Source organism: Saccopteryx bilineata, chromosome 1 (assembly GCF_036850765.1).
Source record: "Saccopteryx bilineata isolate mSacBil1 chromosome 1, mSacBil1_pri_phased_curated, whole genome shotgun sequence".
In the NCBI taxonomy this organism is placed as follows: Eukaryota; Metazoa; Chordata; class Mammalia; order Chiroptera; family Emballonuridae; genus Saccopteryx; species Saccopteryx bilineata.
In genome coordinates, this window is record NC_089490.1 from 82,293,777 (window position 1) to 82,320,071 (window position 26,295).

At 55.7% G+C, this 26,295-nt stretch overlaps 1 protein-coding gene across 2 annotated transcripts in view; it reads left to right on the forward strand.

The window, feature by feature from the left end:
• Positions 1–26,295, forward strand: part of WNT7B (Wnt family member 7B) — a 49,500-nt gene that overhangs the window by 13,778 nt on the left and 9,427 nt on the right. For both annotated transcript variants that reach the window (XM_066255494.1, XM_066255485.1), the window contains exon 2: positions 9,724–9,950. In XM_066255494.1, the coding sequence (XP_066111591.1) occupies positions 9,724–9,950 (227 nt within the window). The remainder of the gene's footprint in view (positions 1–9,723; positions 9,951–26,295) is intronic.

The window sequence follows — 26,295 nt, forward strand, 5'->3', positions numbered from 1 at the left end:
CCTGCAGTCTACACAGAGGTGACGGCTCACTGCCCACTGCCTTCAGGGACTCAGCCCCCAAACCTGCAACTCAGACCATGTCCAGAGTAGTCAGGAAGGGTGAGGCCTGGCTGACCCATGAGGTACCCCGACTCCCAGCTTGGCCAGCTTCCCATCTGTCTCACCTTCCAGTTCATTCACCATCTATCTTGAGGTTTCAGGTTGGCAATCCTGGTTACCCATGCCTGCTAGGTGCCCTTACTTCCAATATATCTGGGGACTTGGGGCTGAGACCAAGGCCAGGGCTAGAAGAGGAGTCTCACTCCTGCTGGGGCCTTTTGTGTGCTGCGTAGCCTCAGGTACCGTGGCACCGGTATTCCCTCCATGAGGAATGAGGAGAAAGGCCAGGGATAAGGCTAGGGAAGGTCCAGAGCACAGCAAAGGGTTCCGGAAGTGTGGCCATGGCCTGGCTAGACAGGTATTGCTGACTCAGCCCTCAACAGCCTCTTCAGGAGCCTGGCATAGATGCTGGGAGAGAGGACAGAAGAGAGAGGCAGGAAGACTTCTTGGAGAAGAGAGCAAGCTGGGCCTGGAATTTTTCCTGGCTGCTGGAGAAGGCAGGGAACCCTTGGAGGGGGATTTGCAGGTCCAGTATGTCTCTGAATGCCCAGTATAGGTCTGGAAGTGTCTGAGGTCAGGGATCAATGTCATGGGGTCACAACGATGGGGTGAGGTTCTGATTCCATAGATTTAGCAGCTGTGGGACCTACTCTTAGGTGTGGAGGACCCCCTGGCTTTCTTTGCCCACCTCCAGTGGCTTCAGCCTTGCCCAAGACCCCCTTCCTGTTCACTGCCTGCTTTTGCCCAGCCTGTCTGGTTTCTTTCCAGGGTAGGGTCCCTGGATGCCAGGCCTGGAACGCCAGCTCTGTGGGGAAGGAGGGCTGGCAGCTGCCCACCAGGGACATGAGGGAGCAGATGATGCTGTTCTCTTTTCCCCAGGGACACTGTGGGCAGTGGACTGAATGGAGCAGTGGCCTAGAAGGGCTATTGCTGGCAGGAACCACAGTGCCAGGAGTCAGCCTGCAGGAGACCCTGCCTGCGAGCGAGGGCTACTCTCCCCATTGGACAGATGGGCAAACTGAGACTCAAAGGGCCAGTGAGAGTCAGTGGCTGAGCAGAACTCAAACACAGGACCCCAAACCCAGAGGACTCTCTTTAGGATACAGCTATAGGTACCTAGGTTGTCATCTCAGCCTCTCTCTACAGTGATGGGAAACTGAGGCGCAGGCAGGGCAGGTGCCTAGCGGTGCCCCTTCCTATCTCCAGCCTCTCTGTGCTTCCTCTTGGGACACCCTGGTTCGTACCCACAACCCCTGATGCCTCCTTCTGGGTGTTCTCTGAAACCTCAGTTTCCTCATCTGTATCGGGCTGGAGAAGCCCATCCTGAAGAGCTGCCCTAGGAGGAGGTGGATATGCGGCCTTTTGAACTGTTCCTCTTCTGAAAGTGGAGGCCCTGAGTTTGGGCAGGTGAGGTGACAGGCCAGCTGGCCAGGGTGGCTGTGGTCAGGCCTGTCTTCTGTATACATGAACCTACTATCATCTTGCTGGTCTGGGTTCTTCCAGCCCAGACCAGGAGAGGGAAAGGCCATTTGCCAAAAGAGGGCTGATGGTTTCCTATTTTCAGATGAAAAAACTGAGGCTCAGAACAACGTTGCAGTGGCCTTTCTGACATCTGGGGATGTCAGAACTCTAGTGGGGCCTTGAACTCTAGTAGGGGAGGGAGACACATAGACTCCAGGAAGACCCGAGGAAGCACAGGTGGCCGAGCTCCACAAGCCCTTGCACCAACTGTGTCCAGCCCTGACCCATTCTGTTCCCTTCTATGCTGTCCCACTCCATAGAGAAAGGCTGTGGAGACCCTTCTGGTGCCAAGCTCTGACACTCTGATGGTGGCTTGGGGGCTCTGCAGAGTGACCCCACCCCTGAAAGACATTCTTATCCCCACTTGACAGGGGCACTGAGGCCATCATTAGCCCCCATGGTACCCTGCTGAGCTCCAGAGCCAGCCCATCTGTGGCTGGAAAGTTCTGGGCCAACCCCTGCTCACCTGAGGGACAGCTGGCGGGATGTGGCATTGGGTGGGCGTGAAAGCCAGGTGCCACCCTCGCAGGTATTTGCAGAGTACTTCCTGGACAAGTGGACCCAGGCTCACCTCCCTGGCTGATCACAGATAATTAGAACATTCCTCAAATATTTTGCTGGAGGATGCATGAGAAGGAAGAATTACAAAGTTCCCCAGGCCAGGAGAATGGGCTGGTGGGGCTCTGGGCCAGCCAGGCGGCCAGGGCTGGAGCCATGGATGGGGCCCCAGAAGGAGGCTGGGGATGTGGTCCAACTTGGCTAGCTTATCCCCACCTCCCAAGGAGCTGGAGCTGGGGTGGGGGCTCATGTCCAAAACCAGTTCAGAGCCCAGCCAGGTGCTGGACAATGTTGGGGATCCCTGACCTGGGGAGCCCACAGTAGGTGGGAGTGGACAGTCTTGCCCCAAATGGCATTAGGAAAAGCCAGAGGGGGTCCAGCTCAGGGTCCTGCTCCCTGGGCCTCTGTGGGGGAGGGCCATGGGTCCAAGAGGACATGTTAGCCGGGCCAAATGTGAATACACCCCCAGAGCAATGTGGGTAAGAAGGAGTGATAAGGAGTGTGCTTGCAGCCAACGTCCTGATGACACCCAAGGCCCTGTCAACTCAGGCCCTGCGGCCACTGTCCTGCTGATGTGGGGAGGAGCAGGTTGGGCAAGGGTGTGGTAGCCCTGGGGGGCAGAGGTGGCTGGGTGGGTTGCCCTCCCAACACAAACCACCTGAGGATGGGAAGGGAGGGGCAGGGCAGGTATCTCCCAGTGCCCCTCCTCTCTCTGGGGGGAGGGGTTGGCCTGAGTGTTGAGGGCCAGAAGATTTAGTCATGAGGTCATGCTCCAGGAAGACCTTGGGTCTTAATCTCCCTCTTCGAGTACTGTCCTGGTCCTACCTCCAGAGCACCCCCACGCTCCTGTGGAGCTGCCCCAGGCCGGGCTTTGGCAGGGGAGGTCTCAGCCAGAGTTCAGAACTGTCTGCTCCAAGTCTCCATCAAGGCCCGGCCCACTGTTGGGTCTAACTCCTCAGGGAGGGGGGTGCCAGCAGGCTGGCAGCTCAGCACACTGGCCCCAAGTGCTGGGCCGGGTACAGTGGAGAGGAGGAAGGTACCACCTGTCACAGCCCTGGCCATGAAGGGCCTCCTCCTCTCCAGGGTCTCCTGTCCCTCTCCTCCTCACTGCCCCAGGAGCCACTGAAAGCAGCCTGTCTTCTTTACTTGGGGTTCGCACAGGCCAAGGGATTTGTGGGGGCAGGCTGGCCACATGGGTGGCCAGAGTCCAGGCAGGGGGGAGGGTGGGTAGGCGGACACCCACCTTTGGAGGTGGGATTTGGAGGACCAGGTTGGGATGCCTCTTGATCCCAGGGTGTCTGAGAGCCTGGGTCTGGGCTATACTCCTGTTGGGGTGGTCCCCAAGGCCAGGCACACACATAGACAAGGCATGCAACAATGATACTGAACGAATGTTCACATTGTATTTATTAAGCATATGTTCTTTTTTTTTTTTCCCCACAGAGACAGAGTCAGAGAGAGTAGCAGGCAGGGACAAACAGGAAGGGAGAGAGATGAGAAGCATCAATTCTTTGTTGTGGCACCTTAGTTGTTCATTGATTAAACACATGTTCTTTATTTTAATTTTTGTAAGACAACTTGGCCTTAGTCTGTCAACCCTGTAAATTTGTGTTTCACAGCCTTTTCATTGAGGCATAACTTATGTAAGGTAAGGGCAGAAAAATCTCAGGAGGACAGTTTGCTGCATCTTTACATAGGTGGGTACCTGTGTAATCACTGCCCAGCACAGGACAGAGGACATTCTGGAACCCAGCAGGCTCCCCTGGAACCCCTCCCAGCAGGTGCCTCCCACCCACAGTGACTCTAGTCTGACTTGTGTCTCGTGGAGGGTTGTGCTTGGTCTAGAGTGTATGTCCTGTCTGGCTTCTTTCTCTCCACCATTGTCTGGGAGCATCACCCACATGGACATGTGCCACCCACTGGGCAGACATGCTGCAGTGCATTTGTCATTCTTCTGGAGGACACCCAGACAATGTCCCAGACTCATGTGCACATTTTCGGTGACCATGGAGCTCATTTCCCGTGGGTGTCTAGGCTCCATCCAGAGTGGGGTGCTGGGTCGAGAACTGATCCAGGAGTGAACCCACAGGGGTGTGCGTGGCGGTGACGTGGCTGCCCACTGACTTTAGAGCTGCTGGGGTAAATGCCAGTCACCCCCTCTCCTGATCGATGCAGCTGGACCCTGGGGGCTCAGCAAGTGAAGGTCAGTAATGGGCCTCCAGTCTCAGGCCACGAGGGCTAATGACGGCCAACACCAGTGGCGTCTGACCACAGGAGGCTACAAAGTGCTGCGTACTTCACATCTTGTCCTGCCAGCAGCAACATGATGCGTCAGGCCTGTCATTACTCCCATTTCACAGATGTGGAAACTGAGGCACAGAAAGGTTAATCAATTTGCCTGAGGTGTCAAAGCTACAAAAAGGCAGAGCCAGGTGTCCAGTCAACCTGGCCGACCCCTGTGCTCGTGTTCCTCACCCCTGCCCCGCAGAGCTGCCAGGTGAGTAGACTGGTACCTTGCTAATGCCATAGCAGACACCCTGTTGGCCATTTCTGTACCTGTCTGCCACCTGGCAGAGGTCACATCGCCCCTCACCCCACTGGCACTGCCTCATCCTCGGGACCACTCTGGCAGCTCTTTCTTCCTTCCTACAGTCCAGCGCAGCCCCTCCCACGATGCCCAGCTCAAATGCAGTGCCAAGCCCTCTGCTGGCCTCACTGCCCTCTGGTCTGGGACTGGAGGCCCTGTCCATAGTCCCCACGGGACAAGAGCTCTTGTCTGCAGGGCTCAGAACCCCTTTTCTGAGCTCCCTCCTCTGACTGGCCTGGCCAGGGGTGAGGAAAGTTTCCAGACTTTCAGCTTTGCCCCCTTCTCCTGGCATCTTGCCCATGTCCCAAGGCCCCTGAACAATGCAGGGGATGAGCCCAGACCAGAATTTTCCATGGGAAAAGCCAGCGACTGAAACAGGAGCACCTCGCCTGGCTTCTCTGTGCACACAGGCCACTCAGAAGGCCCTTGCTGGCCTCTCCTGGAGCACCTGAGCGGGTAGCTGCGGGCCGGGAAGGCTCCAGAGGGTTCTTCACACTCTGGGGCAAGAGCCGGGCCCTGCAAAACATGCATTCATCCAGACTGCCAATTATCCCACAATGCTGCCTGCGTCCACCCACCTCTCTCCTCCCGAGCACCAGTTGTCTAGTTATTATGTTTTTATCCCTTTTCCCCACTCTGATGGTTTCCTAATGACAGCCAAGTTGATTGCCCATCTCAGCAGCCCCCTCCTTTCCAGGCGGAAGGAAGAGTGTGGGCAAGTCTTGGGGTGTGGCAGGACCAGGTCTGCTTGAGAGGGCAGTGGTCAGACTGGCAGGGTGTGTGTGGGCCGTCAGGGAGGGGATGACAGGGTGGCTGATGGGACTCTGGACTTCGAAAGCCCACAACAGATGTGTTCGTGAACCTGAGTGAATGAATGAATGACTTGGAGGATTTTCAGCAAGGGAAGGATGTAAGCCTTTCTGAGAATGAGAAGTGGGCATGGTTTCCACTCTAGGCTCCAGGCTGTTCTCGATATGTGTAACGCACCTACTATGCACAGTGCTCAGAGCCACAATGCTGTGTCCACTGGACTCCTGGAAGCAGAGACTGGGCTGCAAACCTGGCAGTGTGGCCTCAGACAGGTGTCCTAGCCTCTCTGAGCTCCAGTCTGCACACCTGTAATGTGAGGGTAGCAAGGCTCCCCTTGCCAGGAGGGAAGGGCAGGGGCTGTGTTGTCCAAGGCCGGTGCTCAGAACAGGAGTGTTTAATATCACTGGGGGATACAATCCCCACATTTGAGGAAGACAATTTTGAAGTTATTTCTGAGTTATCCACCATATTTGATGATTCATGTTCCTGGCACAAAATACAGTGTGACTCTCTTCTGTGTTGCCTGAATGTCACCTGTAATCCAGCCACTGGCTGGCGGATGGCTGGGGGCTCCCATCCTCCTACTCATTGCTCCCTCCACACCCCAGGGAGGCATCCAGTGAGTACAAGTATGGTGTCACCTGGACAGGGTCCCTCTCATCTCCTTTCCCCAATCCCACCTGTGCCCAGGGTGGAGAAGTCCTGTGTACAGATACAATTTTTTTTACTGTTGTTAAAAGACACGTAACATAAAATTTGCCTCTAACCATTTTAAAGTGTACACGTCAGTGGCATTTGGTTGATTCGCAATGTTGTGTAACTATCACCTCTACCTGATTCTAGAATGTTTTTCATCACACCAGGTGGGAATTGCACACCTATTAAGCAGGCATTCCTCCTTCCCCCCTGCCCCCAGCCCCTGGCAACCCACCTTCTGTCTCTGTGTATGTCCCTTTGCCGGGCATTTCATACACACGGACCCGCACAGCGTGTGGTCTTTTGTGCCTGATTCCTTTCCCTGAGCATGATGTTTTCAAGGTCCCTCCATATTGCACATGTTTGCACCTCATGCTTTTTGGTGGCTGAATAGTACTCCACTGCATGGATAGACCACATTCTGTCTATTCATTCACCCATCAACAGACATGTAGGTGGTTTCCTCCTGGCTATTGTGAATCATGCCGCTATGAACACGTGTGTTCACGTTTTTGTTTGAACACCTGTCTTCAGTTCTTTTGGAAATATACCAAGGATTGCAATGGCTTTGTCCTGTGGTCTGCACCATTGTACACTCCCTCCAGCAATGCGTGGAGGCTTGGGTGCCCCACATCCACACCAGCACCCTACCTTTTGTTGTTTTGAGCACAGCCGTGCCAGCAGGGGTGAGGTGGCCCTCACTGTGGTTCTGATGTGCATTTTTCTCATGTGAGTGTTGTTTAGAATTTTTCCACCTGCTCACTGGCCGTTTGTATGTCTTCTTCAGAGAAGTGTCTATTGAAGTCCTCGGCCCATTTTCAAATGGGAACATCTTTTTGCTGTTGAGTTGTAGAAGAAGCTTTTAGACATAATCTTTGAGTATTTATTCCTTCGGTCATTAACTCATTCATCTCACAAAAAGCGACATAGGGCAGCCCGCGAGGCCCCAGATTCAGCACAGACTGGACACTGCCCTTGAGGTGGGGAAGCTGGGCATGGGAACAATGACCGTGAGGCCGGGGGTGAGGTCAGCTCTCGAGAGATGAGTACCTCCTGTGTGAGTCCACCGTGTGTGGGGCTGAAGAGTTTGAACCCAGTAGAGCTTGCACTTGGGCCTGGAGGGGAAGCAGAATGTGCCAGACAGAAAAAGGAACAGAGAGTGACACCTCAAGCAGAGGGACCAGCACAAACCTAGGTGGCAGGGTCCTCAGAGGCTAGATCCTAGGAGACCTCTAATTCCGGGCAAAGGAGCCTGGGATGGGCTTTGACCGGGGAGTGGCATGGTCAGTGCAGGTGCTGGCCGCAGTGGGCTGGGTGGCCTGCCTGGATAGGGAAGACCCGGGCTGCAGTTACCTGTTTCATCTTCTGGCATCCACCCCAAGTCCCAGTGGAGATGCCCCAGTCAGACTGCATTTGTCCAAGCTCCTATCCTCAGAGCAGGGACTCTTACCCCAGGCAGTGCGGCTTTGCAGCCTAACTTGCTGGAAGAATTTGGGGATGGGGAGCATGCTTTTAGCATCCAGGACCCAAAGTGGGGGCTCTGACCTGTGGCCTGGAGGCTGGTGCCCCGCAGGGTTCCCATCCATCTCATTTCCCCGGGTCAGTTTTCTGAGGATCTACAATTACTCTGGGCTGAATTCCCCAGATTCCAGCCCGCTCCTAGCCCCACCCGTCCAGACACTCTTCCTCCACGCCAGCCTCCCAGTTTCTGCCCATTGTGCCCGTGGGAGACCCAGGGGAGTGGGGGTGGGGGCCTTGGTCAGATTAAGTGGGTGGGCCAGGCGGGTTGTGGGGATTGAGTGTCGGTTGGGCGTCCTGGTCATAGCACGTGCTGTGGGCTCACGCCACACAGGGACTTTTCCAGCTGGCTGTGGGTGCTCGGTTGCCCTGGAAAAACACTGACCACTTTCTCTCAAGAAAGGGGCCAGCAGGCAGTGGGCCGAAGGAGGGAACTCCCTGTGCAGGAGGCCAGGCCCAGGGTCTCTCTCACTCTTACCTTTCGGCCCTCCGCTAGGCAGCCAGGTGCCGTGTTGAAGCCCAGCTGTTGCCTGCAGTTCTGCCAACACCACTCCCCTCCTCTGAGTATTTAAAGTTTAAATTTTAAACCCAGCTGTTGCCATTTCCACGCAAAACAGTGCGGTGGGTCCTCAAAAAAGCTCAGCAAGCTACCACGTGGCCCAGCAATTCCACTCCTAGGTCTATGCCCGAAAGAACGGGAAACAGGGACTCAAACGAGAACATGGTTACTCATGTTCACAGCAGCTAAAAGCTGGAAACAGCCCGAATGTCTGTCAGTGATACACAGATAAACAGAATGTAGTCTCTCTAGACAGTGGAATATTATTTATCCTTAAAAAAAGGAACAAAGGACTAACCCATATTACAACGTGGACGATCCTTGAAGAAGCCCCGAATTACACATCCTGCATGATTCCCTTTATATGGAATGTCCAGTGTAGGCAAATATCCACAGGGACAGGAAGCAGATTAGTGGTCCTGGTGGGGGGGGGAGGCAATGGGGAGTGCCTGCTAAGGACCTAGTGGTGACAATATCTTGAAACTCAGCGGAGGTGGTGGTTGCACAACACTATGAATGTGCTAAATGCCACAGCACTGCACACTTTAAAATGTTTACCTTTATGTTATGTGAATTTCACCTCATCAAACAATCAGGCTGATAACAGCTCCAGAAAAGATAGCCTGACAGGTGCCCTCCTGTCTCGGCCTCAGTCCCTGGAGGATGCTGGGAGAGTAATTACAGGGCGCCCTGAGGGGACTGCGCTGAGGACAGGATGTGGGAAAGCTCCCTGCCTAGCCGGCACACAGTAAGTGCTCAATTCGTGTCAGCTCCTGTTCCCTCCTCTGAGGACATCCAGTCATCCAGAAACGAGTGAATAATAACAACAGCGGTCCCCCAGGTGTGCAGCCTTGCTCCCTGGTTCTCCTGTCTGAGCCTGTGTGGTGGTGGTAGTACTGGGAAGGGGGAGGATGGGACAGACAAGTGTCCCCATTTCATAGATGTGAAAACAGAGGCGCAGAAGACACAGTGTCTTCCCAAGGTCACGCACGGGCTGCAGCTGGAGCCAGGACTCGGTGGGCTTGTCCCCAGACTGGCTGCCCTCTCAGCCAGCAGCCTGCCAGCCCAGGCACCTCCACCCCTTTCAGGGAGCCGGGTCTACAAAAATAGGGAAGACCCAGTTTGGGAGCTGGGGTTTGCTGCTGGGGGCAGCTGCATATAGACCCGAGTGGATGGTTGTCATGTTGCCAGAGGGTCTGTGTCCCTGACTCAGATGCATGGAGAGCTGTGGGTCTAAAACTCCATGAGACTTGTGATTCCATGCCTTGCAATCACATGGTTCTTGGCAATTTGGAGGTTGAGAGGGCATGGGTGTGTGTCAGGGGACAGGCCCTGCCAGCCAGCTCACTTCGTCCTGTCCTCTCCCTGTCTTCAGAGCGCTGTCGTCTGTCGTGGCCCTAGGAGCCAACATCATCTGCAACAAGATCCCTGGTTTGGCCCCACGGCAGCGTGCCATCTGCCAGAGCCGGCCCGATGCCATCATCGTGATCGGGGAGGGGGCGCAGATGGGCATCAACGAGTGCCAGTACCAGTTCCGCTTCGGGCGCTGGAACTGCTCCGCCCTCGGGGAGAAGACCGTCTTTGGGCAAGAGCTCCGAGTCGGTAAGGGCGCCTCCGGGCTTGTGGGGATTCCGCCATCTGGGTTTCAGGTGCCTGGGGGCAAGGCTGCGTGCCTGCTCGCTGAAGGCCAGGCCAGGTCAGGTCAGGCCCCATGCTGACCAATTCTTTGCCATAGCATTTACCTATGTCTTTCTCCATGCCTGGCCTGGGTGGGGGCTGGGATCCCAGGAAACCCAGACCTGGTCTGACCCTCTGGGGTATGGCAATGTCTGGGACAAGGGAGGTGTTGATAGGAGCCAGCCTGTGTGAGTGGGTGAGACTCCTCACTCTGGGCTGTAGGGAGGGAGATGTCATCCTGGTCTGGATATGAGCTGTGTAGGCTGGTGGCGGGCGGTATGGTGCAGTGGTTGGAGGCATGCCCTGCTGCTGCTTAGTACTGTGTATACCCAGGACCTTCATCCCCACCCCCTATCCTGTGCCTGCACTGCTGTATCTGGAAATGGGATGGAAGTAGATTCTTCATGGGCTGCACTATTGCTCCCATGCAAATGTTGTATAGGTGTTACCATGACCCCCAGAGTAAGGGATTCCAGGCAGAGGGAACAGTGTGAGCAGATGTGCCCAGGATGCTGTGGCATGACTTGAGCAGGAGCACTGCTGGCCGGAGGGTGGGGTGGGTCAGGTGTGCAGGTGGAGTCAAGACAGGGTAGGGGAGAGAGGGGCACCTCCAGTTCCACGGGCAGTAGCAGTCACCAGCATGGTAGGCAGGAGTAGCAACATCTCTGTTGGCTGTACACTGCTGTGCTGTTCACAGTACCCTGAGCCACACACTGTGTCTCCATGTCTTCACAGCCCTGGGTACGCTTTATCGTGCCCATTTTATAGGCAAGAAGACAGAGGTCCAGAGAGGGGTTTCGAGGGGAAAGTACGACATCCAGAGACTGACCTGGATTTGAATCCAGCTGTGTGACCTCATGCTACTCAGGGCTGCTCAGGGCCTTGGTTTCCTCATTTGTAAATGAGGACCCTATTGTCTTCGCACAGTAGGTGCTCAGAAAATGGCTGCTGAGAGAGTCACTCAGCCTGCCCCTGCAGGCCACTGTGAGGGTCAGATGGGGGGAGTGGTAACTCGAGGGTGCAGCCCTCGGCATGCAGCGGGTGCCTTGTTATCTCAGACCCCAGCCTGTGGGCACAGGTGGGCCTCCGAATGTGCAGGCGCAACATGTCTTTCTGGTCCCAGAGATCCAAGGAGCCACAGCTGCTGGGACCCAGGCCAGAGCCAGAGCTCTGCAGGGCTTGGAACGCCTGGCATGGGGCTGGGGTGGTGCAGGGGAAAGCCTCCAGGGGCCCCTTTGCGGTGAGCAGCCTGTGGGTGGCACCTGGCACAGCTGGGAAGGAGGCCCCACCCCTCCCTGGGGCCCCACCACCCAAGTGCAGCTCCTCCCTCCTGGTGCCAGCTGGGGAGGAGGGGCTGCCCGCACATCCAGCTCACTACAAGGTGTCCACTTGCCTGCCTGGTCTCTCACCCCTAAGACTCCGGGCTCTGAGGCAGCTGTGAGCATCCCCACTGTGCAGCTGAGGAAGCTGAGGCCGCAGGGCTTGCATGGAGTGGAGTTGGGTTCAGATCCAGATCTTCTCTGAGAATCCTCAATGCCTCACTGTGCAGAGAGAGACAGGCAGTGGAGACCATCCCGTGGCCTGACAGAGGGGTAGGATCTGCTGGGATCAGCAGACAGGCAGTGAGGGAGACGTGGCCACCCTGAGCCTGTCCTTGGGGTCAGGCCCCAGGCAGGGGGGTTCACAATCAGAACCCCAGTAAGTGCCAGACTCCTATGGACTATCCAGAGTCCAGAGAGATGTTGGTCCCCACAGTGGACACTGCCAGTGCCCACCCAGGTCACCTTTGCTGAGTGTCATGCAGCCCGTGGGGTGTGAGGATCGTGGCTATCAGCCCACCTTGTTCCTTCTAAGAGACCAGTCCTTGGCCCAGCAGGAGTCTGGGAGGGCTCACAGCTTTGTCTGCAGGGCGGGGGTGGTGGTGGTGGTGGTGGTGAGCGTAGCCAAGGGCGGACCCTGCCTCAAGGCATCTCTGCTTCTGGGGAGCCCACCTAAAACTCCCCTCACTCTGATGAGCAACTCAGAGACAGACCCTTTGGCAGAGCTGTCCACACCCACTGTCCCCATTCCTTACCTTCTATTGCTTCCATCATTAGTGGCCAGTCCATTAGTGACCTTTGTGTGGCTGGGTAGCCCCCCCCTTCCTTGGCTGGGCCCTCTCACCTGGGCTGCTCCGTCTCGGCCCTGCTCCAATCTGCTCGCCCATAGGGCCAGGACCAGCATGGCTATGCCCTGTAGACAGTTCAGCAAGCTGACCCATGGGAACCTCTGGCCCCACACGCTCAGTATCTTGCTGCTTAAATCTCCCATGCTCAGGCTCCCTCTCCCCACCCCACCTGCCTGCCTGCCCACCCAGTCCTCTCAGCAGTAACCTGGTGTCACTCCCCTGTCCATCTCTGCACTCTGCCCATGCCTCTGCAGGGCCTGTCTCCCTGGCCCTCCCCTGTCAGCTGTCAGTGCCTCCTCCTACCTACCACCCAGTTCTAGCCATGTCCCATTACTCCCTTCCTCCAGAACCTGAAGTAGCTTTCTATTGTTCAGGATAAAGTTATAAAGTTAAGCCCCAGCATGAGTAGCCCCTGCCGTGTATCACTCCTGCCTCCTTCCCTTCTGGAACCAGGGCTTCACCCTCCTCCTTCCTGAGCACACCAGGCCCCTTTCCTTTTCGGGTACTTAGCTCCTGGGAGGCCCTTCCCTCTGCTCTGCTGATTCACATTCGACTTCCTGAGATGGGAATGTCTGTTCACCCCTTCCTGGTTCTTCCTTGTCCACCGCCAGGTTCTGGTCCCATCCTCATGCCCCAGGCTCCTGCATCTCAGCCCCAGGTCAGCTCAGCACCTGGCTCAAGCCGTCCCTGCACTCTGTCCTTGCTGAGTGGGCTCTCCATGCCCAGGCCAAGGTCTCCTGCTCGCTATCCTCACTAGGAGGTCTCTAGCTGCTGCTGGACCTGCAGGCAGCAGGCTGGGTGCTGTGATGGTGATCTGAGCAGGCATCTCCCTTCTCCTAGGGCTCAGCAGCTAGGGAGTTTGGAGTCACAAGCAGGAAGTGGGGCCGAACAGTAAGGCCAGTCCTTGTCAGGCATGCAGGTGTCCTGGGCACGGGATGGGAGCCGGGCCATGAGCTGGCAGGCAGCCGGGGGCACTTGTGGGAGCAGTCACTCAAGCGGTGACAATTAATGATTGGCCTCAAGAGGGGGAATGGTTGGGTGGGTGGGACGGCCCCCTTCAGGCCTTGCCTGTGACCTTGGGCCATGCCTAAATCTTGAGAGCTGAAGGGAAACAGGGGCACATCAAACCCTGTGCAAAGTTACAATCTCTTTTTCATCACCTGATGCTGTTGCTTCTATGCCTCTAGGGATGGGGAGCTCACTACTCCATATTTGCTAGATCTTTCTTGTGATGACCCTGTGCTGGCTTCACCCTGAGGCTCTCCAGGTGCCAGCTGCTCTGTCCCCTCAGGGAATTGAGTCCCACACTAGCCTTCCTCCACATATATGGTTTCCCCTCATGCCTGGTGGCTTCCACCCTCTGGCTACCTGAACCTGCCCCAGGCCCATTTCCTCATCTGTTGACAAGGCTTGTGACCTAGGCCCCTCCTGACCTGTATTTTCTGTTAACTGGAAATGAGCTTGTGTGTGGGGGGTGAATGTGTCCTCAACTCAAGTCTTCTGTAACAAAGTGAAGGAGGGTCAGGAAGGAAGACAAGAGTTGGAGGTGAAGCTTGTAATCCAGGGACGCCAGTTAGAAGCTCCAGGCCCCCAGGGACCCTGAGCAAGACAGGGCATTTCTAATAGGCCTCACAGTCAATTCCAGACTGTTGGCTAGGGCTTCCTTGACAACAGGTGATGGATAATCAGACCTGAGAAAGGGTCAGAGTGACGCAGAATGGCCTGGAGGTGAGCACAGGGAAGGGGGCTCCAGGCAGAGGGACCAGCATGCGCTTAGACTCCAGAAGCCAGAAAGCAGATGGTATTTCCCAGGAAATGTGGGAGCATCTAAGGTAAACTGGAAGGTGGAGAGACCTGAGGCTGGAGGAGGGGGCAGGGCTGGGGCACTGTGAACCCAGGCGTGAGTGCCGTGACAGGCTGGAAGGCGTGGGAGGTTCTGAGCCTGTGAGGGACTTCCCTCTGTACATTGGTGCCCTCCAGCCACTGCCCTACCCCCACCTGAGCCCTTGGGACCCACCTGCACAGGGCTCTGCTCCCCAACCCTGAGCGGCCATGGAACACTGAGTCCTGCCCATCATGTGCCGCTCAGACATGACCAGGCATAGGGGCCACCCCTAATCCTGACTCACGTGGCTGCCCCTGGCCGTTGTCTCCATCTGGTTTGCTTTGTGGGTGAGATTTGCATTGGGAGCCAGCCCTGAACCCACCGGCCATACGCAGTAGAGGCTCAGCAAAGGCCATCAGTTCTAGAACAATCTGAGGCAGCAGAGTGACTTATCTCTCATGTCTGAGAGGCAAGAGTCTAGAGGCGGGGGCCTTGGCAAAGAGGATGACTGCAGGCCCCGTGCACCCTGCTGCGTGCAGGGCTCTGCCCGAGGCCTTGCAGACCAAGCCCAGGGATGCATGACATTAGTCCTCAGGAGGGACATGGGTTCAAGGGCTGCACTGTCCACTCTGGGGGCCACTGGCCGCGGAGCATGTGAAGTATGGCATGTGGAACAGGAGATGTGCGGGGGGGGGGGGGGGGGTTAAGAGACAACAGATTTCCCAGACTTTGAAAGAAAAGAGCAAGTAAAGCATCTCTGTAATAATCTTTTCCCAGCTTACATACTGAAATGGTAATATTGAATGGATTGGCTAAAGATATGTCACCAAATGAAGCTCACCTGGTGAATTTCACTTTACACGGCTGCTGGAAAACCTGAAATGACCTGTCCGGCTTGTGGTGGCCTTCCGCTGGGAATTGCCTGGAGTCGGCCTGGTCAGGGGAGGGCAGAGGGTCACTGACCAGCTGCTTCCCCGGGAGTGCAGGTCTGTAAGGGTGGCTCCCTTTGGTAGCTCCTGCACGCATTGAGTGCCTGCTGTATTCCAGGCCTGGGGCAGGGTGCTGGGAAGTCACGAAAGGCCATGCAGCCTGCCCTTGGAGCCTGGTGCCTAGGATGCCCTGGGGGAGTGAATGCGGTTGGGCTGGGCATTTAGGTCCTGCATCTGAGGGGAGCACATCTTTGCCCCGTCTGCCCTGGTCACTTCCTACCTCTACCCGCATCCTGGGGTCCCAGCCTGAGGCAGCACAGAAGCCATCTCTGAGGCTCCAGGCTCAGGGTCCAGGCAGCCACGACACTAGGGACAACTGGGGCTTCAAATGTGAGAGTCAGAATGACTTTCCTGGAGGTGAAGCTGCCCAAGCCCACTCCTGGTTCAGGAGGTGACGAGGTCTGAGGTCACTCTGGTAGACCCAGGCTCTGTCCCCTCCACCGGAAGGCCTGCTTGCACCTGAGAGGTGCAGTTTGCAAGGTGACCATGGAAGTGGGCAGGCTTTGGACCTGCAGGTGGCATGGAAGCCTGAAGGTCAACAGGTCTTTGGCCAGTTGGGTGCTGGGCTGGATGGTGGTTGAACCTTTCATACAACCCCTCAAAGGCCACCTGGACCTTGTCCAGGGTGGGAATTTTCCACCCTCACTGCAGGGCCCCACCAGATAGGACAGGCCATGCTCCGGGGATGGGGCCCAGGAGGGGAGAGGCTACGGCCAAGGATGCAGACCCCACCCAGGCCAGCTGCTCTGTCTCACTGTGTGACGTTGGGCCCAGCCTTGTTTCCTCTGGGCCTCAGCCTACCCATTCATAGCAGGGGCTGAGGCTGGGGTGCAGATTCTACCAGGACATGGGGTCTCTCCTCAGAATGGGAGGGCAGGGAGGCTCTTGCCGCTTCAGTGCCCACACTGAACGAGAAGTTCCATGGACAGGGTGTCCAGGATCTAGGCTCTGGTCTACCAAGGCAGGACACAGAGTACAGGGTGGGGTGGGCCTGCACCCTCAGGGCAAGGCCCAGCCCTGACCGCAGCCAGTCTCCAAGCCGACTCCTCCTGCCACCACTTTCAGGATTATTTCCTTTGTGACTGCAGCCATCTCCCAGGGCCCACTTTCATGGACGTCACTCAGCCCAGGTTCTAGTGTCCACACCTCACAGGTGGAGAGACTGAGGCTCACAAGAGGTTAATGCCTCATCCCTGGGCGCACTCCAGTGGGAGCTGGAGATTTGAACCCAGCAGACCAGTGCTGCACCTGGAGGGGGCCCAGGTGCCCGGAGCCATAGGCCAGGGGAGGAAGGGGCCATGGGGCCATACTGTCCCCACACACAGGCAGCCGTTAATTTTGCTGGAAGACCAGATAGGGAGTGTTCACGAGGGCAGGCTGAGCTTCCTAACAAGAGAGACTGCTGGAAGCCAGGGTTGCAGGAGAAGACTTCCCAGCCGTTGCCAGAGCCGTGGGGTAGGGGTGGAAGTCCCTGGAACGCCAGCCCAGCTCAGGACACTGACCTGGGGCTCCAGCTCATGTTGCCCCAAACCGTGTAGCCTCGGGCCAGTCTCTGCCCACTTCGGGACTGGTGCTCCCCACGCCCAGTTGGAGCACGACCCACCTGCAGGGCTGCGAACGGCATGTGAGGGCCCCATTGGGTCAGAACAAAGGCCTGGGGTGCGGACACACCGGTGTGTTCGGACCTGGCATGAGTCTTTCCAATACTCTGTTTATGACAACGGCAGACACTGACTCAGCTGGAGCTGAGCTGGGTGGGGCTGGGGCGGGGCTGGAGGGACCTAGAGGGAGAGTCGGAAACCGAGAGGGAAGGATAGACAGAGACATACGGAGGAAGGCACACAGAGGCAGCACACAGAGACACAAGTACACGTATGTGCACACACAGTATAAGCGCGGTCTTTGCTCACCCACGCGCCTGCCCCAGGCCCAGAGTCGAGGTCAGCTCAGATCTGGGGGATAAAGGCAGCCCACCTGCATCCTGCACATCCAGCATCCTGGCGTCCTGAGCCCTCATTGCTCAACTCGCTCACACTGCGGGGGCCCTGCGGCCTGGTGCTGTTCTACCCTCCCCCTTTAGCAGGTGTAGCAACAGCCATTAATGGGCAAAGACTGACTGGTTCCAGTGGCCAGGGCTCCGGGCTTGCGATTCTTCAAATGCACAAAGAGGGATTTGGGGCCTCTCGGGGTCTGGAGCATCTCTGGGCTCGCTTGAGCCCCGCTGCCCTTGCCTCCACCTCCCTGCTTTACCTCAGAACCCCCACTGGAGCCTCGTGTGTGCTGGGAGGTGGCTCAAGAGGGTAGTTGCTTTCCCAGGCCCTGTGACTGAGACCAGGCTGAGGCCAAGGGGCCAGGATGGGGTGTGTGCAGCCAGAATGGGCTCGCTGGCCTTACCCTGGGTCTCTGGGCTTCTCTTCCCCACTCCTGTGCCCCCCAACCTGCACTTGGGCACTGCACCTGCCTGGTCAGGTAACCCCAGGAGCTGCCAGTGTGGCCTAGTGATGTCTCCTGGCCTCCCTGGCTTCACTCTCTCCACCTATAAGCTGTGTGGAGGAAGGGAGGATACTGCCCCCACTTCTAGGCTGGTAGGAGGTCACTAACCAGCGGTGTTCCACTGGCCGCGCTTGGAGGACTCAGGAACCCCAGCCTGCCCTGTCCTTCTTCCAGGTCAGCCCCATTCTGACCTGTTTCTCAGGAAGATCCATCTGACCAATGCTTCCTGCTAAAGAGGCTTGGATCCTACTACACTGGGCCTCACCCCCCGTGTCACCTGGGGAAACTAAGGCCTAGGGAGTGAAAGACTGGGCCAGGGTCCCAAGGGTCCCAGTCCCATCAGAGTTGGCCCCTGGTGATGGTTACCAGGCAGGGCTGGGGTTGAGTGTCCAGCTGCTCCTGCCTCCGTTCTCCTGTCCCCCAAGTACCCCAAACTGCCTGTAGCCAAGGTAACTCTTTGATTTCTCCAAAGCTGCCCCTGTCCATTCCTCTCTCAGTAGCAGCCAGACTCCACGCCAGGAGCCCATCTGGGCCTGTCTTCCCTTAAACCCTGCCCCACTCAGGCCCCTTAAACCCTGACCCACTCTTGCTAGTCTTGTTGGCTCCACTCTCAGACTGTCTCAAGCCTGGTCACTCCTTACCTCCTCTTTCTGCCAGGCTACCAGCATTTCTTACCTTGACCCTTGTAACAGCCTTCCAGTGGGTCCTTCTGCTTCTACTATGCCCTTAGCATCAGCCTGAGGGTCCATGTCAGTCGCAGCAGCACGCTCCAGAATGCTCTAAAACCCTCCCTGTGGGCTCTCAAAGTCCACACCATGGGGACTGTGTCATCTGCTGGTCTCTGCACAGATGGTGGCTCAACATGTGACACACACAACACACGGGCTCTCTGTGCTGTACATGTTTGAGCATCTGTGTATGTGTATGCAATGCTTGCCCTCCTTGGGGCCTTAGCATTGCTGTTTCCTCTGCCTGAACACTGTTCCCTGTGCCTGTGCATGGCTCACTTCTCTCATCATTCAGAACCCACATTCAGTGTCCCTTCCTGAAGGGGCCCTCCCTGGTCACCCTCTGCCCCAGTCCCTCCAACCTCTCATGGTTGTGACTGTGGCCATGTGCCTGAATTCCCTATGAACCCCCTCTCAGTGCATAGACCCCTGGACAGCAGTAGGTCAGTCTTGCCCTGCTATGTGCTTGATCTTGAGCTTGGGATGGGTGGGGCTAAAGGGCTCACCACTGGGACTCTGGGGTTTGGTCGGGGGTGGAGTGAGCTATGCTTGGTGCTAGGGAGACATTTGGATGGTAGCAGAGTGAGTAGGGAAAGGAAGAGGTGAGAGAGAGCATACAGGCAGGCCGGGGCCCAGGCCTGGTTGTGAGGTGGGAGACAGGACTGTGTGCGTTCCATGTCCTGGTAGGTGGTAAGTGGTTTGAACACAGACTTTGGGGTCCTGGGTCATATATCAGCTCTGTGGCTGGCATGCCATGTGACCTTGTGTCAGTCCCTGCCTCCTCTATGCTGAGCATCCTGGGAAGTGAGGCCTCTCTGAGGGTTTAAATCAAGTAGGACAAATTGTATGCAGTGCACTAAAGACCATCATGTGCCATGTCTTTATAAGGGCTTTGCTGAGATACGCTGTATTTCCCCATGTATAAGATGCACCATTTCCTCCCCCCCCCGAAATATTTGTTGTCTAAAAACTGCATGTGTCTTTTACAGTGGTTGTAGATTTTTTTTTTTTACTTGCATTTTCCGCTTTTCTGTGCTTGGTTTTGCGCTCATTGTTGAAGACAGTGATTCATCATCAGACACAGATGAGGACAAGCTAATGGATGGGAGTTTTGACAGTGATGAGGAGTTGTATGAATTTTATGATGAATAAAACTTGAGTTCAATAACTTTATGTAATACATTTTTTTTCAAATTTTGGGCCCCAAAATTAAGGTGCATCTTATATATGGGAGTGTCTTATACATGGGGAATATGGTAATTTGCACACTGTACAGCTCATCTGTTTAAAGTGTACGATTCCGCGGTTTTTAGTGTATCACAGAGTGTGCTACCATTACCACAGTCCGTTTTAGAATATTTTCATCACCTTTGAAAGAACCCCTGCACCCCCTGGCTATCACCCTCAGTCCCCTGAGTCCTTGGCAATGCCCATCTGCTTTCTGCCTAAGGGTTTACCTATTCCCAACATTTCGTATCAATGAGATCTATAACATGTGGTCTTCTGTGTGTCGTCTGGCATCTTTCAGTGACCATGTTTTCAAGGTAATTCCTGTTGCAGCCTGTATCAGAATTTCATTCCTTTTGATGGCTGAATACTATGCCCTTGTATGAATGGACCACATTTTCTTTATCCATTCTTCTGTCTACGTACCTTTGGGATGTTTCCACCTCTTGGCTCTTGTGACTAGTGCTGCTGTGAGTGTTCATGTACAGGTTGTTTGTGGACACGTGTTCATTTCCCTGAGTATATGCCCAGGAGGGGTTGCTGGGTCACATGGTGACTAACTACGCTTCACATTTTGAGGACCCGCTGAGCTGCTCAGCAGTGGGTCCCATGCAACCTCCCCAGGCAGGGTGTGAAGGTTCTGACTTTGCCACCTCCCCACCGATGCTTCTTACTGTCTGTCCTTTCCTTTTGGCCTTCCCTGTGGGGGTGAAATGCTGTCTCATGGTGGTTTTGATTTGCAATTCCCTGATGGCTAGTAGGGTTGAGCATCTTGTCATGTGCTTTTTGTCCATTTGTATTTCTTCTTTGGAGAAGTGTCGATTCAGGTCCTGCTCCTAATTTTAATTGAGTTATTTGCTTTTTTATTATTGAATTATAAAAATTGCCTTTAAACACCCCGCCACACACACACACACTGATTTGAGAAAGAAGAAGGAGAGAAGGGGAGAGAGAAAGGTTGTGTGGGGCGAGAGAGAGAGAGAAGCGTCAACTCATTTTTTCACTGAGTTCCATTTACTGGTATACTCATTGGTTGTTTCTTTTTTTTTTTTTTTTTTTTTTAATAAATTAATGTTTTTTTATTTTTTTATTTTTTTTATTTTTTTTACAGAGGTAGAGATAGACAGGGACAGACAGACAGGAACAGAGAGAGATGAGAAGCATCAATCATCAGCTTCTCGTTGCGCGTTGCGACTTCTTAGTTGTTCATTGATTGCTTTCTCACATGTGCCTTGACCGTGGGCCTTCAGCAGACCGAGTAACCCCCTGCTGGGGGCCAGCGACCTTGGGTCTAAGCTGGCGAGCTCTTTGCTCAAGCCAGATGAGCCTGCGCTCAAGCTGGCGACCTCGGGGTCTCGAACCTGGGTCCTTCCGCATCCCAGTCCGACGCTCTATCCACTGCGCCACCACCTGGTCAGGCTCATTGGTTGTTTCTTTATGTGTCCTGACTGTGGATCTAACCTGCGACCTCAGGGGCACCAGGTTGACGCTTTATCCACTGGGCTACCCAGCCAGGCTGAAAATGCCACTTAAAAAAAACAAACAAACAAATGAACAACAAAAAAAGAGGCAAGTACAGCTGGGCAGAGAGGTAGGGTGAATTGAACGGTGTTGGCCACAAGCACAGGTGCATGGGGACACATGTAGAGGTCCACACACATGAAGAGCCCATGTGCAGTGTGTGTCACATGTGTGGGTGTGAAGCTCAGTTCAGCCACCCTCTTTGTTGGGCCAGGCCTGCCCCTGGGGACCACACCTGGGTCCATCTGGCATGGTACTTGGCCATAGCAAAGCCATTTTCCTCATTTTGCAGGTGGGGAAACTGAGACACAAAAAGGCCCCTTTATTGGTCTGAGGTCACCCAATTGGCCAATTTTAGGGTCTGGACTTGAACTTGAGGTGTCAGACTCTGAGTCCTCTCTCTGGGAACATGAGTGGCCCCAACCCTCAGTCATTTCAGAATATCAGACCTGGGCTCCCCCACTCTCTGAGCCACTGTGTGACCTCGGGCAGCATGTGCCCCTCTCTGGGCCTGAGACTCCTTGGGGGGTCATACTGGGTGGCTCCTGAGGCCCTCCTCAGTACTGAGGTCCCCAGCTCCCCTTCTGTGAGGGAACCAGGGGTCTTCCCACCTCCCTCCTAGGCCTGCAGTTATTCAGGTCATTAGGAGCTCAATTAGGCCTTTTATGGGTTTGTAAAAATAGTCTGCCAGCCCCCTGTGGATGCCAGGAAGTGGCAAGTAGCTTTGAGTGGACAGTGAGGGGAGCCCCTGGCAGGGGGTGGGGTGGGCAGAGCTCTTCCCTGAGAGGGCAAGGGGTCTCTGTTCTGCCCAGGCCCCTACTTTGATCAGCAGGCACATCTGTCCCCACCAGGACCTGCTCACAGAGGTCTGCCTGGTTCCCAGCATCTTCCTTGGGATCAGGGTGAGGGGAAGACAGGGAGACAAGACCCCCTCTCCTGAAGTATCGGGTCTGGTTGGCATTGCCGAGGGCATGGAGCAGAGTGGGGTCCTCTGAGCCTTGAGCACAGTGGGATCAGCGAGGGCTCGACTTTGAAAAGCCTACGGAAAAGAGAGAGCAGAGCTGGATAGTCCCCAAGTGGCTTGGTAGTCTCAGTTTACCCACAAGGCAGTGGTCTCTGAGAGCTGCTGTTTCTATGTTCTGGACTTACCCAGAATATGTACAGAGGGTGTGGCTGGGGACAGCTGTGGGGCCTACCTCAGAGAGGAGGCACCGGAGGAGCACAAGGAGGTGTCCCTGTCCTGGAGGCCCAGTGCTGGCTCGGTTGACCCTGGCAGCCCTGCCCTGCTCCCCACTTGGTGAGGGTGAGGCCCATTGCCCTGTTTGCTCTCAGAGCTGCTCCCCGGACTGGGGGGTGGGGTGGAGATTTCCAGCCCTACTTGGCTGGTGGGGACACAGGCTCAAAGAGGGTGTGTGACCTGCGTGGGGACACACACAGGTGTGACAGTCTAGGTCCCTTGCCTCCCTGAGCATCCAGCACCCTGTTGTCTATTTCCCTGAACCCTTAGGCCAGGTCCTTCAGAGGTAACACTTCTCACCTGACCTGCTGGGCACCAGAGACAGACCACCCTGGCATGCCCAGGGACCCACCCAGGGCTCACAGGGCTGAGGGGTGGGGGCAGCCACCATGCAGCCTGCTTACCTGTTTCAGCATGGCTTCAGTGCCTGAGGGTGCAGGTCTGTGCTGGGTGGGCTCTGGATCCCAAGAGGGGCCCTTAGGCCACCTGAGTCCAGTGTGCGTCCAGGACAGCTGCTGACACAGCACAGACCACCATGTTGCCTTCAGTCAACCCCTCATCCCCATCATCACAGATATTGATGGCACCTGCCGCCACCACGGCCACCTGGAGAAAATCCCCTCCTGTCCTCAGTCTTGGTGTTCCCATTTGTGACATGGATCTCATCAAGAGGGTGTATGTAGCTCATGGGTTGTTATGGGGATAAAAGAAGGTGATGAGCATAAAGCTTCCAGCCCCAGCCCTAGCCCAGCTTGTGTTCAGGGCTCGGGAAACAACGTGGGGTGCAGGATCAGATGTGGACCCTGCCCATCACCCTGGTAGCCCCTGGGGCACCTGGCAAGAGCCCAGAGGGGCTTCTGGGAACGGGGGTGTCCCAGCTGTGTCCAGAGCTTGGATGAGCTGAGGACATGTGGGAACATGGGTAGGTGTCTCAGGCAGAGAAGGGTCTGGCATCCATTATGGCAGGGGGCAGGGACCCAGGCTGTCAGTCTGTTTAAGAAGAATGGTGTGCTCTGGAGGCTGCTGCCCCTGCCCACAGGTGGGTCAGCTGTTCATCCTGGCCAGGTTAGGCTGCAGGTAGTGGTAGGTGGGTGGGGTCAAGCCTCTGGGGCTCAAGGTCTTCTCAGAGTCTGAGGAGCCAGACTGTTACTGAGCAAGGCCCATGGGTTTGAGAAGCTTCCTTCTAAACCTAATTGCTCACTCATGCTCACCCTGGAGGAAGACGTGCAGGCATCCAGCTCTCTGGGGACTGGCCAGATGCCCCAGAGTGATTTTGGGAGGGAACCCTCTTCCCAATTCACACCCGGGCACACTGTGACCTGGGCAATTTCTGAAGCCCCCCACAAGCCAGTGTCTAGGTCTGTACAATGACAAATGGTCCCCTCCCCCACCCTGGGTGGCTGTCGTGCAAATAAAACAAGATGCGTGTGCAGACTGTGGGCACGTGGGAACCCTTCAATCCAGGACCTAAGGCATATTCCTGGATTCTCCCCAAACAACGACTCTCTCAATAGCTGCTCCCCCCCGCACTCCGTATCTCCATGGTGAGACAAGAGGGTTTGGCTCATTAAAACCAAATAAAAAAGGAATTAGCGGGAGTGGCAGTCCGGTGAGTAACTGATGAGTAACTGAGTCTGAGCTGAGTCTGGGAATAACCAGGTAGGAGCAGGAACTCTCAATGAAGGATGGAGGGAGGTTTCCATGAAATGCCCTCAAATACACAGTCCCAGCCTTGGGACTTCAGGAGGGGGATTCAGGACGGAGTTTCCCATCTGGGTCTTGTGAGGAGGATGGGCATTTATGGAAGAGGAGGGTTAGCAGCAGGTTCTAGGCCTCTGAGGCAGGGCTTGGTCATGGGGACTCTTAACTCCTCTGCCCTGGCCTCTTAGAAGGGCTGCACAATCACCTGAGATTTCTCTGCCCACTCCCCCACCATTTTCACTGGGTGCCTAGCTTGTGACATGCTTCCTCTGAGGCCAGCCGAGTCTCCCCCAAGCTCCCACCAGTGTTCTTGTGGCCAAGAATGTGCACACACACCAGACACACTATGCATACAGACTATACACATACACACACACTCCAACACCACACACACTCACAGGGAGTTAAAAATACTCTTGTTAAGTCTTACTTTAAGACATCACCTCCTCCAGGAAGCCTTCCCAGACTCTACCCACCCACAGAGGCAGGTCAGGGCCACCTTTGAGGTACCATGCCCCCTGTGACCCCTTCTTGCAGAGTTCTGTGGTCACATTCTTTCCTGGAACCCCACACCTACTTTATTACTCCTGCCTGTGTGTGTCCATGTGTGAGCCTGTCAGCAGGCTCTGCTAGGCTTGGGCAACACAAGCAAGGAGTTCAATAACCTACTTCACACCGAATGGGCTTCCCTTCAGATCATATTGACCTAAATTAGAGCCCATATTTCCCCTGTTCCTGTGTCTGCCAGGAGTCCTTGGTCAGCCAGCCTCGATGGCACAGGGACTGGTACACCTCTGTGCTCCTCAGAGAGCCACTCCCTGTGCTGAAAGAGGGCTCTTTATGGCGTAGTGCCAGGGGAGCAGAACCCCTGGGGTCAGCTAGTCTCCAGATGGCTGTGCACTGACCCGGCTGGGAAGGGAAGGTCCCCAGGGGAGTGGAACCTCTGTGCTGGACCCCTGAGACCAGTGGGTCCCACCCTGGTCTTCACCCTGGATAGAAGGAACTCGAGGATAAAGGACCCACATAAGTCAGCCCCTTGGGTAACAGGGACCCCACTGAGGATGAGACCACCCCAAGGAACAAGGACTTCACCAAGAAAAGCTTCCCAGGAGCACAAGAACCCCATCTAAGTGAGCTCCCAAGTCGGTTGGTAGGTGAGGAGGTGGACCCCAGAGCACACACACTGAGTGACAAGCACAGGCTGGGCATACAGTCCGTGCTCAGTGGATGTTGGTGGAATGAACCTGATTTGACCCTTGACCCTCTCTCAGTCTGGAGGATCACCCCAGCCCCCAACAGCAGGGAAAGCAGGCAGGTAAGAGGAGGGGCTCGTTGGCAGTCACGGGCACAGGAATGGGGCTCGTTGGCAGTCACGGACACAGGAATGGGGCTCGTTGGCAGTCACGGACACAGGAATGGGGCTCGTTGGCAGTCACGGACACAGGAATGGGGCTTGTTTAAGGATAGGGTTGTGGATCCGCAGTGGTCCCTCCTGGTACTGAAGCTGGGCCCTGCCCCATAATTCTTAGGCAGTGAGAGTCTGGCTCCTCAGAGCTCACTGAGCTCTCTGCCTACAATGCCAGGTGCTGGGGACCACACAGATCTGGCTATGGCCCACATGGAGCCTCCATGCTCATGGGCAAGGTGAGAAGGGTCCAAAAGACTAGGACCAGGATGGCGGGATGCATAGGGCCTAGCCAGGGGCTATGGAAAATAAAGAAGAATTAGAACTGGACCCTTCCATCTAAGGGGTCTTTGGACCCTCATGTAGCCAGGAAGTCCCAGGCGTGGGGCTAACCAGGTGAACAGTGTCAAGAGCAATGAGGGGGTCAGATCTGCCACTAAGGGAGGTCGGGAAGCAAGGGATCACTCTGGTTGGTGGTCTGGGAAGGCTGCTTGGAGGAAGAGGCATGGATACTGGCTTTGGAATGCGGTTAGGATATGGGCAGGAAGAGGAAAGGAAATCCACCAAAAAGACCAGGTACATCTCCAGCGACATGTGAGCAGCACTGGGAGGAGAGTTGTTGTTTGAGGTAGAGGATGGACAGAGGGTTGGGGGAAAGGCAGCTGGGCTTAGACTATTGGCACAGACTCTGGTTTTGGGCTGTTCGGGAAGGGTTTTGGTCTTCCCTTCCCAGCTTAGGCAGAGGAGAGCCATCGAAGGTGCTGGGGAGGGGTGCTCAGAACTGTACTCTGGGCCCACTTGGATAGTGGCTGGCGGGGGAGGGAAGCAAGTTGGACCGGCACCCAGGTCTGTGCAGTTCAGGAGCCCTCGAGGCAGGCTGTGGAGTGTTGGAGAAGGGAGGGTCAGGAGGCTAGGACCTGGTGACAGGGTGATAGTGGGTGGTCAGAGAGAGGGAGGCGGCAACAAAGAGGCCGGGG